The sequence below is a fragment of the Oreochromis niloticus genome, linkage group LG14 (assembly GCF_001858045.2).
Source record: "Oreochromis niloticus isolate F11D_XX linkage group LG14, O_niloticus_UMD_NMBU, whole genome shotgun sequence".
Taxonomy (NCBI): domain Eukaryota; kingdom Metazoa; phylum Chordata; class Actinopteri; order Cichliformes; family Cichlidae; genus Oreochromis; species Oreochromis niloticus.
In genome coordinates this window covers 30368090-30382657 of record NC_031979.2, presented here as the reverse complement: position 1 = coordinate 30382657, position 14568 = coordinate 30368090, and the positions used below count along the sequence as shown (strand labels likewise).

Genomic DNA, 14568 nt, shown 5'->3' with positions numbered 1-14568 from the left:
TCACAGAAGTAGTAGCAGAAGTAGTCAAAGTACAGAGAGACTGAAAGCGCCTACACAGCAATTCGTTATTTATTGCAAATATTAAGTAATATGAATGTTATAAACTAAATTATAGTTGGAGGACATATCTCACAAACAGGCCTTCTGCTTTCACAAGACTTTTTGCTGTTTTTTTTTTACTTTCCCCCACAATGCCACCATTGTCAGGTTGATGAGTGCTTCCTTTCATGCACCATTTGTATTGGTCTGTTGCAATACAGTGGAGGAAATAATTATTTGATCGCCTGCTGAATTAGCAAATTTGCTCACTCACAAAGAAATGAACAGTCTCTAATTTTATGGTTGTTTCATTTTAACAGAGAGAGAGAAAACATCAACTAAAAATCCAGAAAAAACACATTGCAAAAAAGACATAAACTGAGTGAAATAAGAATTTTAATCCCCAAGCAAAACACGACTTCGTATTTGCCAACCCTTGTTGGCAAGCACAGCAGCCAGATATTTCTCGTAGTTGGTCACCAGGTTTGCATACATATTAGGAGGCATTTTGGCACTCATCTTTACAGAAACTCTCTAAATCCTTTAGTTTTCTTGGCTGCCAAATGGCAACCTGAACATTCAGCTCCATCAACAGATTTTTCTATAGGATTGACATCTGGAGATTGCCTGACCACTCCATGACTTTGGGTGCTTCTTCTTTAGCCACTCTTTAGCCTTGCTTTGTATGTTTTGGGTCACTTTCATGTTGGCAGACCCATTCATAACCCATCTTTTAATGTTTTGGCTGAGGGAAAGAGGTTCTCGTTAAAGAGTTTACAGCACATGGCTTTGTCAATTGGCTTCTCAGTGATGAAGTCATCCTCCATGCCTGACTGTGGGTTTGGTGTTCTTTGGGTCACACTCAGTATTTCTCTTGCTCCAATCATGGCAGGTTGAGTTGATGCCAAATAGCTTCATTTTGGTTTCATCTGACCACAGCAATTTCTCAAAAGCCTGCTTGGACTCATTAATTTACTGGCAAATTTAGGACAGACTTGTACATGTGCCTACTTGAGCAGGCGACCTTGCGAGTGCTGCAAGATTTCAATCTATTATGGTGTAGTGTGTCACCAATAGTGTTCTTGGTGACTGTGTTCCAACTGCCCCCGAATCATTAACAAGCTCCTCCCATGTAGTTTCTGGGTGATCCACCAGCTTCTCATGGTCATCTACATTCCATGACGCAAGATCTAGCATGGAGCTCCACCTCTTTATATTTCTTCCTTTTCCAAATAATCATACCAAGAGTTGCCACCTCCCCATCCATGGCTGCTCAGCCATGGAAACCCACTCCACGAAGCTCTCTGTGCAGTGTTCTTAGGTGTGAATGTGAAGGCCCGCATGTAGTTTGGAGGTCTGTAGCGTCTGACTCTGCCTGAAGTTGGCGACCTCTGTACTCATGCGCCTCAGCTTTAGCTGAACTTGCTCTGTGATTTTACATGGCCTAATACTTTGCGGCTGACGTGCTGTTGTTCCCAATCACTTCCACTTTGTTATAATACCACTAATAGTTGACTGTGAAATATTTAGTAGTGATGGAATTTCACAACTGGATTTGTTACACTTGCCAGGTACCACACTAGAATTCACTCAGCTCCTGAGAAGAACCCATTTTTCACAAATGTTTGCAGTCTGCATGCCTATGTACTTGATTTTATACACCTGTGGCCATGGAAGTGATTGGAACACCTAATTTCAATGATTTGGATGGGTGAGTGAATATGATTGACTGATTATAATCTGTATGCCATAAGGGAGCCAGAACTTCAATGACATTCAAACCATGACTCAAGTCAATTCATCTTTTATATAATGTATTTTCAAATGGATAGATGGATGGATAAATGAACTGATGGATGATATTTTTTCTGGATTTTTGATTCATATTCTGACTCTCTGAAACTACCATAAAAATTAGAGACTGTTTATTTCTTTGGAAGTGAGCAAACTTAGGCATTTAGCAGGGGATCAAACAATAATTGTCCCAACTGTATATATAGTTTAGTAACTGTAACACTGTATAGACCAAAGACTATCAATCTAAGCAATGTTTGAGCCATTTTGAGTAAAAATATTTACATCGAACCAAAAACATATCTAAGCCTTACAATGAACCTTCTGATGCATTTTCATTACATTAATAGCATATTTTTTGTTGCATTTGCTAAATTACAGAGCTAAAAAGTATATATGTTTTTTAAAACTTTCAGCATTATTTTTACTATCCAAAAATTTGAATAAAACTGGAGCAAAAAAATATATGTTGTTATTTCGATTCTTCTAATGTGACAACATTTGCAATAATATAATGACAGTAAGCTCTTCTCTCTGCTTCTGCATCAAATAGAAGTAGAAGAAGTCAAATCACCGGGACTACCATGAGAGATTCACTTGATGTAGATGTGTTCTGAAAGCCCTGGTACTTAAGAAGACACAGGCAAGTGTATAGGGAGATTTAAAGCAGGCTATTGTTAGCTAATACTGAGGGTATATCACTGCATGCACCCTTAATCATTTTTACAATTCAGCTAACCAAAATAAATGTCAGTAAGTAATTATATGCATCCAATCAAGTAACTCTAAAATGTAATTAACTGGCATAAAGTTATAGCTGTATCCATAGCGACAAGCATCATGGATTCGATTAAGAACAAGAGGCTCAGCTTTACTAATAATCCAAACTAAAAGTAAGAATGAAAGAATGATTCCACTGAATATAAATTTCACATTTGCAAGGTAATGAATTTAGGATGTTAAATTACAAAGGGATTAATATTTAACTCCTGCAAGCCGGGTTTAATTTTTTTGTTTTCCTTTTCTTTTCTAGAGACACTGGTCGAGTCTGAAAAGGGGTCTTTCTTGTCGAAAATACAGCACTGATTTGCTGAGCTAATAGTTGAAGTGCATTGTTGATTAATCTTTCCATAGGTGGACCAGCTGCTTTGGTTTTTGCCACTGCCTCCTTGCCCAAACTGATATTGAATTTATCAGGATAAGTAATTTTTTTCAGAGTTTGAGGTGCATTTTATTACCAAACATACACAGTATTTAACTCATAAACTTTTCCGGAGATTTGACTTGTCTTATTTGGCAATAATACCGATCTATTGTGTTATTATTCATTTCTTCTTCTATTTCTCACGCAGTGAAATAGTTCAACGAGGGCACTTTTGCTTAGTTTGAAGACTGTTCTCTGAGGGATTTAGCTTTGCTTTTCTAAGCACTGGAGAACTGTTGCCAACACAGGCGACCAGACAGCACAAAATTGTTGACAGTGGTCCAAATCTGGTTGCCTGGGGCAACGGGCAGCCGTTATTGTCAAGCCCTGCTGTGTAGGTTATTTAGGGTCACACTATGCTCCGTGGCCTCTTCATAACATAGCTGAGTAGATGTTTTTGATGAAATTTTACCTATTTAGAAATTTAGACATTTAGAAAATGAGATCAATCACACAGGACTACACATTTTTCTTTATTAATTTAACCAACACCTATGTATCTAACAGGTAGACCTACTGTATACCAGTAGGCCTACATTCATTAAGTTGTTTCTCAGCCAGTGCATTTTACACATGCTATTTATACCAAGACAAAAATGGTTAAACAGACTATAGTTAAACATATTTTTGCAGGTGATCCTTCCATTTTCTGCGATGGCTGCTACACATAATCCCCTCGTGTCTGTGTTTACATTCATCCAATGAGCTGATACACTTCTGCAACATTTCTCTCTGTAACATCCATTCATTACCAGCAGTAAGAGTTGTGGCAGCTGGTCAGGCCGGGTGGGAAAGGTGGTGGGCGGCACAACTTTGTGAAACGGGAAGATAGAACAGCCATATGAGACTGTGGATGTTTGTATCACTGATTAGGTCTTAGTTTTGGAACCATTACAATCCTAATGATTGTGGCCTATATCTCGGCATAAATTAATCAGAATATTGTTAGTCCTCTGATGACATAGATGGAGACCTTGTTTCTGCACAGCTAATTAAAACACCCCATTTTAAACCATGTCTGGATAAAGCAATAATGACACCATTTGATCAAAGGCAGATGGTCACAGTAACAACCAGACAGCAGCCAGCTACACACAAGAGGCACAGACTTCAGACAACAACCCACATTAACTTTCATACAAAACTCTCCTTCTTATCTTACTTACAAACAAGAATGCTACTTATCTTAGCCCCAGCTTGTTCCTCTCATGTTTTGGCATACTTGCCATTTGGAAAAAAACCCCAGAGGACCATTTAAAAACACTTTCCACTGTTATTAAGAGTAACTAGATGAAGATATGTGGGCTTCTATTTAACAGCAGTATTGTATTTTCTTTTAATCATACTTACTGATTAATTAGCTTTTGAAGAAACTGGCATGGCCACTGATTGATGGAACATTAAAGCTATTTTCGGCTACTTCCCTATTCACAAATGTCCACCACAGCAAGTATCTTCGAATGTTTGATTTGGCAGATTTTTTTTTCTTCTTTTTAATGGCAGATATCCTCTCTGGCACAACCCCAAAGGGTTTTGAACCGGCAGTGTTTGCTTATTTGGCAAATATGTAAACCACTACACTATGGAGCCATTGCTGAAGGATATAAACACACAAACAAAAGTCGCTGATTTGTTTAGGGTTTCATTACCTGTAAACTAACAAAACAGTATCCATACACAACAGTGACAGTTTGCTCCTGTCCCCAAAAAGTTATGATCAAATATAGATCTACACTTCATTCTCAATTGCATTTCAAGGAAACAGATCTTTCAGCAACTTCATAAAATAAAATGACTTTTTACCTGGGATATTAAACCATTTTTCTCCTCAAAATTTGATCCCAAACAAACATTCTGGGTAGAAACACTTCCAGTCAAATGAAAAATAAAGTGTCCACAGGAAAACTAAGTACACCTTTACTATTTCCATAGAAATTAAGAGGGTAATTAGCAACCAGGTGCTGCTAATCAGATACATTTTATCAACTGATCATCAGCAACTGTGACCACCATCGTAAATGTGGAGGTTTTAGAATTCTGCAGCATTCAGGTGTATGTCAACACAATCTTTTTTAGTGGACTTCCCACTAAAAATTGCCCTCAAGGTCAGACCGAGTAATGCTCAGAGAATTGCAAAAAACCCAAGAGCTACAACTCAGGCTCTACAGTTTGCATGCTAAATGTGAAAGTTTCGGCAACTACAATTAGAAAAAGGAGAAAGCCTAAAAAGTCTAAAAAGAACAGGGTAGAATGACTTTAAAAAAAAAAAAAAGATCTGAACAAACCTCAAGACTTTTGGAACAATGTCCTTTGGCTAGGCTACACCAAACAGAAGATGTTTGGCTATAATAATCAGCGTCATGATTGGCAAAAACCAAACACAACATATCAGTACAAACGGCTCATACCAATTGTAAAGCACGTTGGTGAAGTGGTGGTGACTTTGGGCTTCTTTGTAGCCACCATCATTAAGTTCACCATAAAGTCTTTGTATATCAAAGCACTCTTCAGTCAAATGTGAGGCCATCCATCTAACAGATAAGACTGACTGAAACTGGATCATGCAACAGGACAGTGATCCAAAGCACAGCAGCAAATCTACACCAGAATGGCCGAAAAAGAAAAGAATCAAGGTACTGCAATGCCCCAGCTGAAGTCCAGACCTCTGATTACAATGCAGGACTTAAGGAGAACTGTGCATATATAAATGTATGCAGTCATACAGAAAAAAATTACTTCAAGTTATTGCTGCTAAAGGTGGTTGTATAAGCTACTGAATCCTGGGGTGTACTAGGTTCTTCACAGACCCACACAGAGTCCTTTGAAAACTGTCATTTTCCTTTCCTTTTCACATGACGGTAATTGTGAATGCACTTTAATTGGCTTAGGAAAATCAGAAACGGCTTGTTTGTTGTATTTTGTCTATTCTACCTGTGCTTGGTACCTGCTGTCAATTAAACATAGACAATGACAAGCCAGTCAAAACAAATTACGTTTTTTTATACATGTGATTGATAACATGACTGATCATCAATCTGTTTAAGTGATGGTATTCTCTTTCAATACAGGTAAATTTTTAGATTAATGTTCCTCACAGTTTCAATCAGACATGACCTCAATTGTGATAGAGACGATATTGTTGTTATTCAAGATTAGATAGTACATCAAGTTATTTTTCGTTACTGCAGACAGCAGTCTGCTGTTCAGACCTGTGATAGACTGAAAAGCGATGTGTTTTTCACAAAGTTTGATCCAGTGCTACTGTGACTTTTATAAGGACTTAAGACCTGAAGCAAACACATTAGATGCCATCTGATTAATGGAATTAAGTGCACGTTTGAAACAGGCTTTAGGTATAAGCTCATTTGCCTCCTTTTTTAATGATAAAAACTTTATTAATAATAACTTATAAAAAAATTACAGTATTTTTGACCGTGAAAAGCAATGATGTACATAATGTGATTCAGATAAAGACTAACTGGGCTACTAAGAATTAAGATTAAATGCTTTTGGCTAATCTAGAGCTGCATGTGTGTACACAGGTTTTCTCCAAACATGAGATTTCCAGATATAATAGATCATGTTGGAGCTTAATGCAAATTAGTGTGTAATATCTGGGAACTGCTGGTACTTGGGTTTTTTTCCAGGTGCTGTGGGATCTTTGAATGAATATTGACAGCATTCACAAAGGTTTGTTATCTGAGAAAGAAATAATCTTTTTTCCTGAGCTGAGGTCACTGCAGACGAGTTGAAGCAATGATTCAGACATCAGACGTCTCTTCTTGAGTTTGATTTCTGCAAAGCAACTGCCCAAGGTGAAGAGAATAGGAATAATAGGAAAAACTCTTTTTGCTTCTAGTGACAGCCGTTTAGGCTCTACAGATGAAATCTGGCGGAAAAACAACAACCTGCAAACGATGGGGAAGGTGTTATTGTTCAATCAAACACGGTGAGTCAAATAGTGCATTTTTAAGGAATCACTTTTCTTTATCTTCAAGACTAATCATTATGTCAACCACTGAAATGTACTCAAGCCTTAAAACCTACAAAAGACAAAAAGCACTCTTCTGTGCCGGTCACAGTTGAAAATAAGTGGTTGTTATATTTGTTATCTGGATTACTTCACAAAGAAACTATGTCATTTTGGACTAACTGGAATGCTTGTCCCTACCTTCAGGGAACACCATGTCCCATCCTGCACAGTGTACAGGCAAACTCAAGAAAATGTTTATATTATATAACTTCGTGAAACTATACCACTTACTCTCAAAAACACATGAAATAACTCATTGACTCACAAAGATGCACTTTCAGTTACATTTGTTCTGCTTGTCTCCATGTGTGTGGTAGATGACTGCTCTGTGCTTTCCCCCCCACATATATTAACACCACCAGAAGGTGATGCTGACCCTTTCAGAGTGGAATGCTTTCAGGCTGGGTCATGTATTTAATTTTAGAAGTGTATTCATAACTTGCAAAGCCTCAAAGTCAAGCATTAGAGAAATGCTTTTCACTGGCTTTGCAGGACCATCAGCAGGAGGTTTGTTCTCACATTGTATAGTTCTCTTGCATCCTTCCTCATGAGTCCTCAAAGTACACACAATCAAGGTACTTATGCTTACATAAGCAAATGTGTAGTATTCTTGTTGTTTCTGAAGCCCTGAAGCGACAGATAATCACAGCATCTGTGCTTGCCTTTGCCACCTTCTCCAAGTCATTTTCAGTTCAAACTGCTGCACGTCATCAGCGGCTTCAGGCCATCTTCAAAGAAAAAGGAGGCGGGGAGGGGGTCGATATGCAAGACACTGACTGTGTTGAAAGACGACAACTGATTACACCGATATTTACAGCTGCAACTGTGTTTCCTGAATTACATATGATGAGTCTCTTGTTGCAATGGTGTAATCAAAAAGCTGATTAAAGCAAAGTATGAAGCAAAACTTCTTCTTCCATTGGAAAGGAGTAAACAGTAAGCAGCAGTAAAATTGGTTGTTGCTTCTTTGCATTCTGATATTAGCATTTCCCATATCACACACCACACGAGCCGCGCAGATTTATTCGGATCTGATGAGCGCAGCTGTTTGAAGTCAGTTGGGGAATCCTCTTTCATGCAGCAGCAGATCTTCTGTGCTGACCATTTGGTCTGAAAATCATGTGAAATAAGCTCTGAAGAAGCAGTAATTTACTTAAAAGGCTTACTCTACTAAATATCTATACAATGGCATTTACATATTTATTGCTTCTGAAATTTCTATTAGATATACTAATTAGTATTTGCTTATTTTTAGTGGATTCTGTAAGCACTTCCTGTTTTTGCACTGATGAGGCCCTGTTAATGATCGGAACCACTTATTGCACAATAACAAGTGATTACAAAAATGTCAACCAAAAATAAATGAATATGAATACGGACAAGAGAATCAGGAAGCAAAATCTAAACTGCAAAAACAACTCATTTTTGATGTATAGCAGGAAACATTTGTTGTTTTTCATATTACCCATGCCACAAAAAAGGCTCTACAAGCACTTTTGTAAAATGTCAATAACTAGCAGTGGGACAAGCATTTAATAGTTGCTTTATTCATAAACGGTATAAAATTCCAAACATTAAACTAAAGTTGTTTTCTTAAACTTTGACTAATTTCTAAGGATATGTTGCAAAATGTTTTATGTGTGAGTGACCTTCAAGCCTCCTGTCACGGCCCTGATCTATATTTTATGACTTTTCATAACTAAACTGGAGCACTTCCATGACCTAAAAATTTGTATTCCGTTCTAATTTGTTAATGTTGTTTCTCAGCTCGGAAGATCTAAAAAGGAAATAAACAACCTGGTTCACACTCTGCATTTGACCTGAGTTACACAAAACACACACGCTAAATAAAACAAAAGGATATACAGAAAGCAAAGTGTCTTTATGTCTGAGAAACCTGCTAAAATTTTCTAAATGGTAAATGGATTTTATATAGTGATTTTCTATTAATTACACACTCAAAGTGCTTTCCATTATAAGCAACATTCACCTATGCACCCACACGTCAGTGCAGCACTTTTCACTGTAAACATGGTGCAAGGACACTTGGACGTGCAGCCTGGAGTAGGGGTTATTGAACCACTAAACTTCTGAGCAGTGGGTGACCTACCCTGCTCCTTTAGCCACAGCCTGTGCAGTGGGCAGTGAGTGCATTAGGAAATTCATATGCTGGGAGTATAAAGAGATCATGAGCTTTCAAAACCATTAGCAACCTCAGGCAAGGGTAAATATAGGAAAAGACAGAAATAAATGTTGAGCTGTTTCCCCGTGCTTTTTGCAGACATTTAAGTGTATGAATAGATTCATTGCTGCAGTTTAGACATAAAGGAACTCCATAAACTGGTTTCTCTGCTTTTATCATTGTGGCATGATTCACAATCACGTCTTTTTTTCAGCACATTAGCAATTTTATTTCTGATTATCTTTTCATTGTTGTAAAAACTCAGCTCTTTTCAGTGCCCCTAATGGGTTTCTTCTCCTGGGTGGATATTATATAAATCTTTTTACTTTATCACTTTGATGGGCAGCTGTGCCAAATGGTTCCCTAGTTAAAAAAGGAGATCATGATTTGAATGAGCATCCTTTCTAATAGATACGCTAATAATTTGGTTATTTTATTAGGGAAACTGCCTTCTTTTTTTGTTTAAATTGGATGCCAATAGCTTCTGCAGTTCTCATGAATACAATCCAACAAAGAACCAACTGTTTTAGGGTATTTATATTCAGTTGGATCACACTGGAGGTTTAGTTAAAAACAATTTCTCCATCATTTATAAGAACATGGGGGAACAAAAATGAAAAAGTGTCAAACTAAAAGAGTAAAACGTCCTCAGCAGGAAAAGAATTAGTTGACATCAGTAAAAAAGTAAGACGGTAATTTGCCGTTTTTGTGATGCTAAGCACCTCTGCCAGGAGGCTTACTGTCAACATCTTCTCACACCAATAAGAAGTAGAGCAACTGAAAATGTTAATTATTTATCACGCAGCAACTGCAGACTACAGAAAGTGCAAGAGCAAGAAAACCACACTGAACTTGCAGAAAATCGACTTTGTGCTGAGCAAATCAAACTTCTGATCTAGAGGCCAATACGCGTTCAATTACAAAAACATGGCTAATTTGAGCTGGTCAGGAAGTGGAGGCTTCCCGAACAACTGAAAAGCAAGAAACAAACGATTAACTACTTACAATACCTCAGTGTACTGACAGTGTAAAGTATCAGGTATCATATCAACTTTAATTTTCACATAGGAAACAAAGAATAAAGGGGGTCAACTCTTTCTCTTACCTCTGTGTCTTTTCCTGAGCTGCCAGCAGCAAGGTGAACTGAAACAATGGAAAAAGATTATGTTATTCCAAATAATCCTGCAAAAAGAAATAAAATATTCAAAAGTGAAACAGTCTCCTTTGTGCTTCAGTCTTCACTATCTAAAAGTTGTCATACAAATGCAACGCTAAAACAAAACAACTTGTTTATAATTATTTGTGGAAAAACAACATATTTAAAAGGTATTTCAGGGTTTTCTTCCATTCCGAGTTGCTGCTGGATGTCTGAAAGCGTAGCATTTCACCATTCGAGATTATAATTAGAGCCTTGAGAGCTTCTATCCAATTACATTGCCATCGATTCAGAGACAAGAAAATCTTCTCAGAAAGATTCCCAGGATTTCAAATCAATACATCAAAAACGGCAGCGTTGCTGAGAATGAATTAATAAAGCAATTTATATTAAATTACACTGCCTTCACTCCCACATCACTCAGCTTTAAATCTGACTTTAATTAGACGATATAACATAAAAATTGTTAAATTTCCTCTGCTGATTCACTGCACTGGCCATTAAAAAGGTCAACAGAGAGTTCAGATTAAAAGCTAAAAGCAGCAGATATGTTTTCGAGCTTCAACCGAACCATTCTGTAATATCCAAAATATAGGCTCTACAGAAAAAGATATAACTATCTGTATTTCATAAGATTGATACAATCTCTGCGAACCACTCTGCCATAATTTGGTCAGATATTGATTCCAGCCATAGTAAGGAAACCCTTAACTTAAATTATTCAACAAGCACAAAAAGTACATTTAAATACTTCTGTCTGCAAAGCCTGGAATGAAGCTACCAGATCAAAATGAGTAACTGCTATTATTCTTATAATGAACACACTGAAAATAACAGTGGATGCTGACAGTTTTCAAACTATCTAAAGGAAATGAACAGATTTTATTTTTCCTGAAGACGTAAGAGACTGTCTGATTTTTACTAGTTACTTTTAGGTTTTCTTGCATTCATAAATAAATAAATAACTCCTGTTTATTGCTACTGTTTACAGCAGTTTGGAGTTAATTTAAAGTGTTTGTGTGACAAGGACAAAATAAGACAAATGGAGAGAAGACACAAAAGATGATGCTGATGAGCTGTTAAATCAACCAAACATGAATGACATTCAAATAATTAACAGAGAAACAAAACATTGTTTCCACAGCACATAGTGTCTTAAAAGAAATTCCACAATGACTCAGCAGTGACTTTGTTAATTAGAAATAACATTAGTATCATTATATAATAGTGCAGAATGAACCATCATGCTCAACTTTTAGGCTAATGTGAAAGAAATGACTTAATAATGGTTTCATTTCCTGATTAAATACTTCAGATAAAACGGGTATAAATTGACATAAAAAAAGCAAATAGATAAACGCATGTGCAACAACATTGTTCAGTATAGAAAAAAAAAATCCTGGATAGCAACTTCCCCCGGAATAAAGAAAAGCAGTTATTTCAAACATTGCTGAACAAGGTCAAATATTTCCCTCTGGAGTGTAAAATCATGGTGTCTGCAAATAAAATGGATTTCCAGTGTGTTTCAGGCAGCTTTTGTGATGTGGTCCGTGCTCATATTTCAATGAATATAAAGAATGCAATGTATTGACCAGCACTACTGACAACTCTTTGATTTTTTTAGACTATTATATTTTACAGGTAACTCTCTCTTCAAACATTTCCCACAAAAAGAGTCTGCATCTTACAGACACAGGGTGCCCAAAGAAAAAGAAAAAGGAAAAAGAAAGAAGAGGGTGAGCCTGGTATTTATAAAATGAGAAGCTCAAAATAACAAATCTTGCATAGTGAGAATCACAATCTGGATTAAACTGCCTCCTTTTTTCTTCATTATACATGAGAAGCCAGCAAAATTCAATTTTGTACACCCCCACCCCCCTCCCCTCACATCATTATCTAATATCTGTATATCCTAAAAGCTATGTGAAGTTCACAAACATAAAGCGAGAGCCAACAAAGCTTTAGGTATGTAGACACTACACACAACATCATGATATTGTATTCTGGTTTCTGTCAGTATTAAAAATGCAACATTTGGTATGAAACTGGGCTTCCTACAGGAATACATACAAGTTGACAATACATTCTGCTACCTCTGCTCAAAATTCCCATCTTTTCATGGCTCACCCTGGAGAGGAGAGGCAGAGATGCACAGAAAGGAAGAGGGGGAATAACTCCATACATAACATCAGGAGCGGTGACTGGAGCACCTCCATCTCATTGCTTCCTCAGCCTGCATAATCAAATCTGTTGTTTCCAACCGTGTTTTCAATTGAGCCACACTGAGATGAAGTGGCTTTGATTTCAGAAAGTCTCGAAATTCCTTTACATGATGACAGCTCTGAATGGTTTAGCTTTTAAACAAGCCTGTGCAGAATATACGCTGTTGTCGTAATAACAGAACATGTCCAGTGCAATTATCAAGGAAACGCTGCACTCGGGTTTCATCTTAGGAGAATCCAAATTCAAGACTCTCACAAAGAATGTATGCAGAGCTGCTAGATACTTTATTAAATTCAAACAGGTTGAAGGGTTCTACTGAGAGCCATTTCCTGCTAATGAAAAATGGATTCATAGTAATTAAACAATGGCTTGCTTGTTTGACAATTGGTCAGTGTCTGACTTTAATTACTTCCAGCATTTAATGGGCACTGAGGGAGCTGGGAAAAATAGAGACACCACATGAAAAGTGCTTTGAAGTAACTAAATCGCATTAACAAAGGCAGTTATTCAGGTGTATTATATTAACTTGAATGCAAATTAGCAATCAGTGTCTGCTTTAAAAGAGTTCTGATAATCACCATGTCCATGTGGGGTATTCAAAGCAACATGAGACAACTAAGGGCTTCCAAATAGACTGAATAGAGAACGCTCTGAACTGCAGCTGCAGTGGTTCAAAAAACAAAGTTATTTAATTTGGCAAAAACAATAAAATCTAAAATCCTGTTAGCTTCACAGTGCTGATATATGTGGCAGGGCTGCTATCCAGAAACCACTTCTGAGACCAGCGCGCAAACACTGCCAAGCTGAGAGCCATTAAACATGGATTCAGCTCTTACCAACCTCTTCTGAAAGGCCATCCATAGCCCTCCTGTTTACACAACAACACTACCTGGCACAATATGTTGTAAAGTGGCTGGTAAAAAGAACAAACATTTAGGAAAATGAAACGAGAGAAAAGATGCACGAATATTTGACTTGAATAACACAGGTGGGGAAAAACTGCTTTGTTTTCTAATGTTGGCCTATTTCAATCATTAAGTATCTTCAAGTTAAAGACAAAGTTAATTTTCATCCTGCTTTATTAATGTTAAATGTTTTGAAAATATCATCACAACATGAGCCAGGCCACAGCTTTTTTTTTTTTAATCTTCTGCTTCTTTGAGCTGCTCCCTTTAGTAGTCGCAACAGTGGATCATCTGACCCCATCACTTGCATCTTCATCTATCAGTCCAACACTCTGCATGTCCTCCTTCACTACATCCATTAACCCCCTCTGTGGTCTTTGTCTTTTACTCCTGCCTGGCAGCTCCATGTTCAACAGTACATGTCCAAACCATCAACCATGGCTGTCTAACTTTGTGTCCAAATCACTTAACCTGAGCTGCCCTTCTCGTGTCTAATCTGCAACTCATTTCAACTCTGCCACCTATGGTTCCGCCTACTGTCTTTTTGTCAGTGAAACATCTCCAAATCACACATCATATCACGTCTCTGTACAATTTTGTAAACCTTCCTTTTCATAGTTTCTGCTATCCTTCTGCTAACAACTGTGTGACTGCAGCTCAGTGCCTGGAATCTACATTCAAATCCCATCATACCGTTTAAGTCCACTACCAACATCCCCTGATGAAGCTCTGTTGGTAAGATCAGTTTTGCCATTCATATCTAATAGATGGGTTGGAGTCAGGGTTACTTCACAGTAAATTAAAAGAAAGAATCACAAATATGCTAAATGTTAGGATCCCTTCCTACTTTTTCTTTTCCCTCTACATTAAAAATCGGATCCCTTCTGGTTTCCTACTTGTGCGGGCAGACTTTGGCGTTGATTGTGTCTAGGGGTGGTCAATAATGCCTCAAAATTATATCACGAAACTTCAAGAAATTTTGTGATAACGATATTTCACACACAAAAAAAAACAAAAACTGCACAACATTTT

General features: G+C 37.3%; 1 protein-coding gene across 2 annotated transcripts in view; it reads right to left on the bottom strand.

Annotated features, from left to right (window-relative positions):
• b3glcta (beta 3-glucosyltransferase a) overlaps positions 1-14568 on the bottom strand; it is a 71041-nt gene that overhangs the window by 50201 nt on the left and 6272 nt on the right. For both annotated transcript variants that reach the window (XM_005455002.4, XM_025898368.1), the window contains exon 2: positions 10358-10395. In XM_005455002.4, the coding sequence (XP_005455059.1) occupies positions 10358-10395 (38 nt within the window). The remainder of the gene's footprint in view (positions 1-10357; positions 10396-14568) is intronic.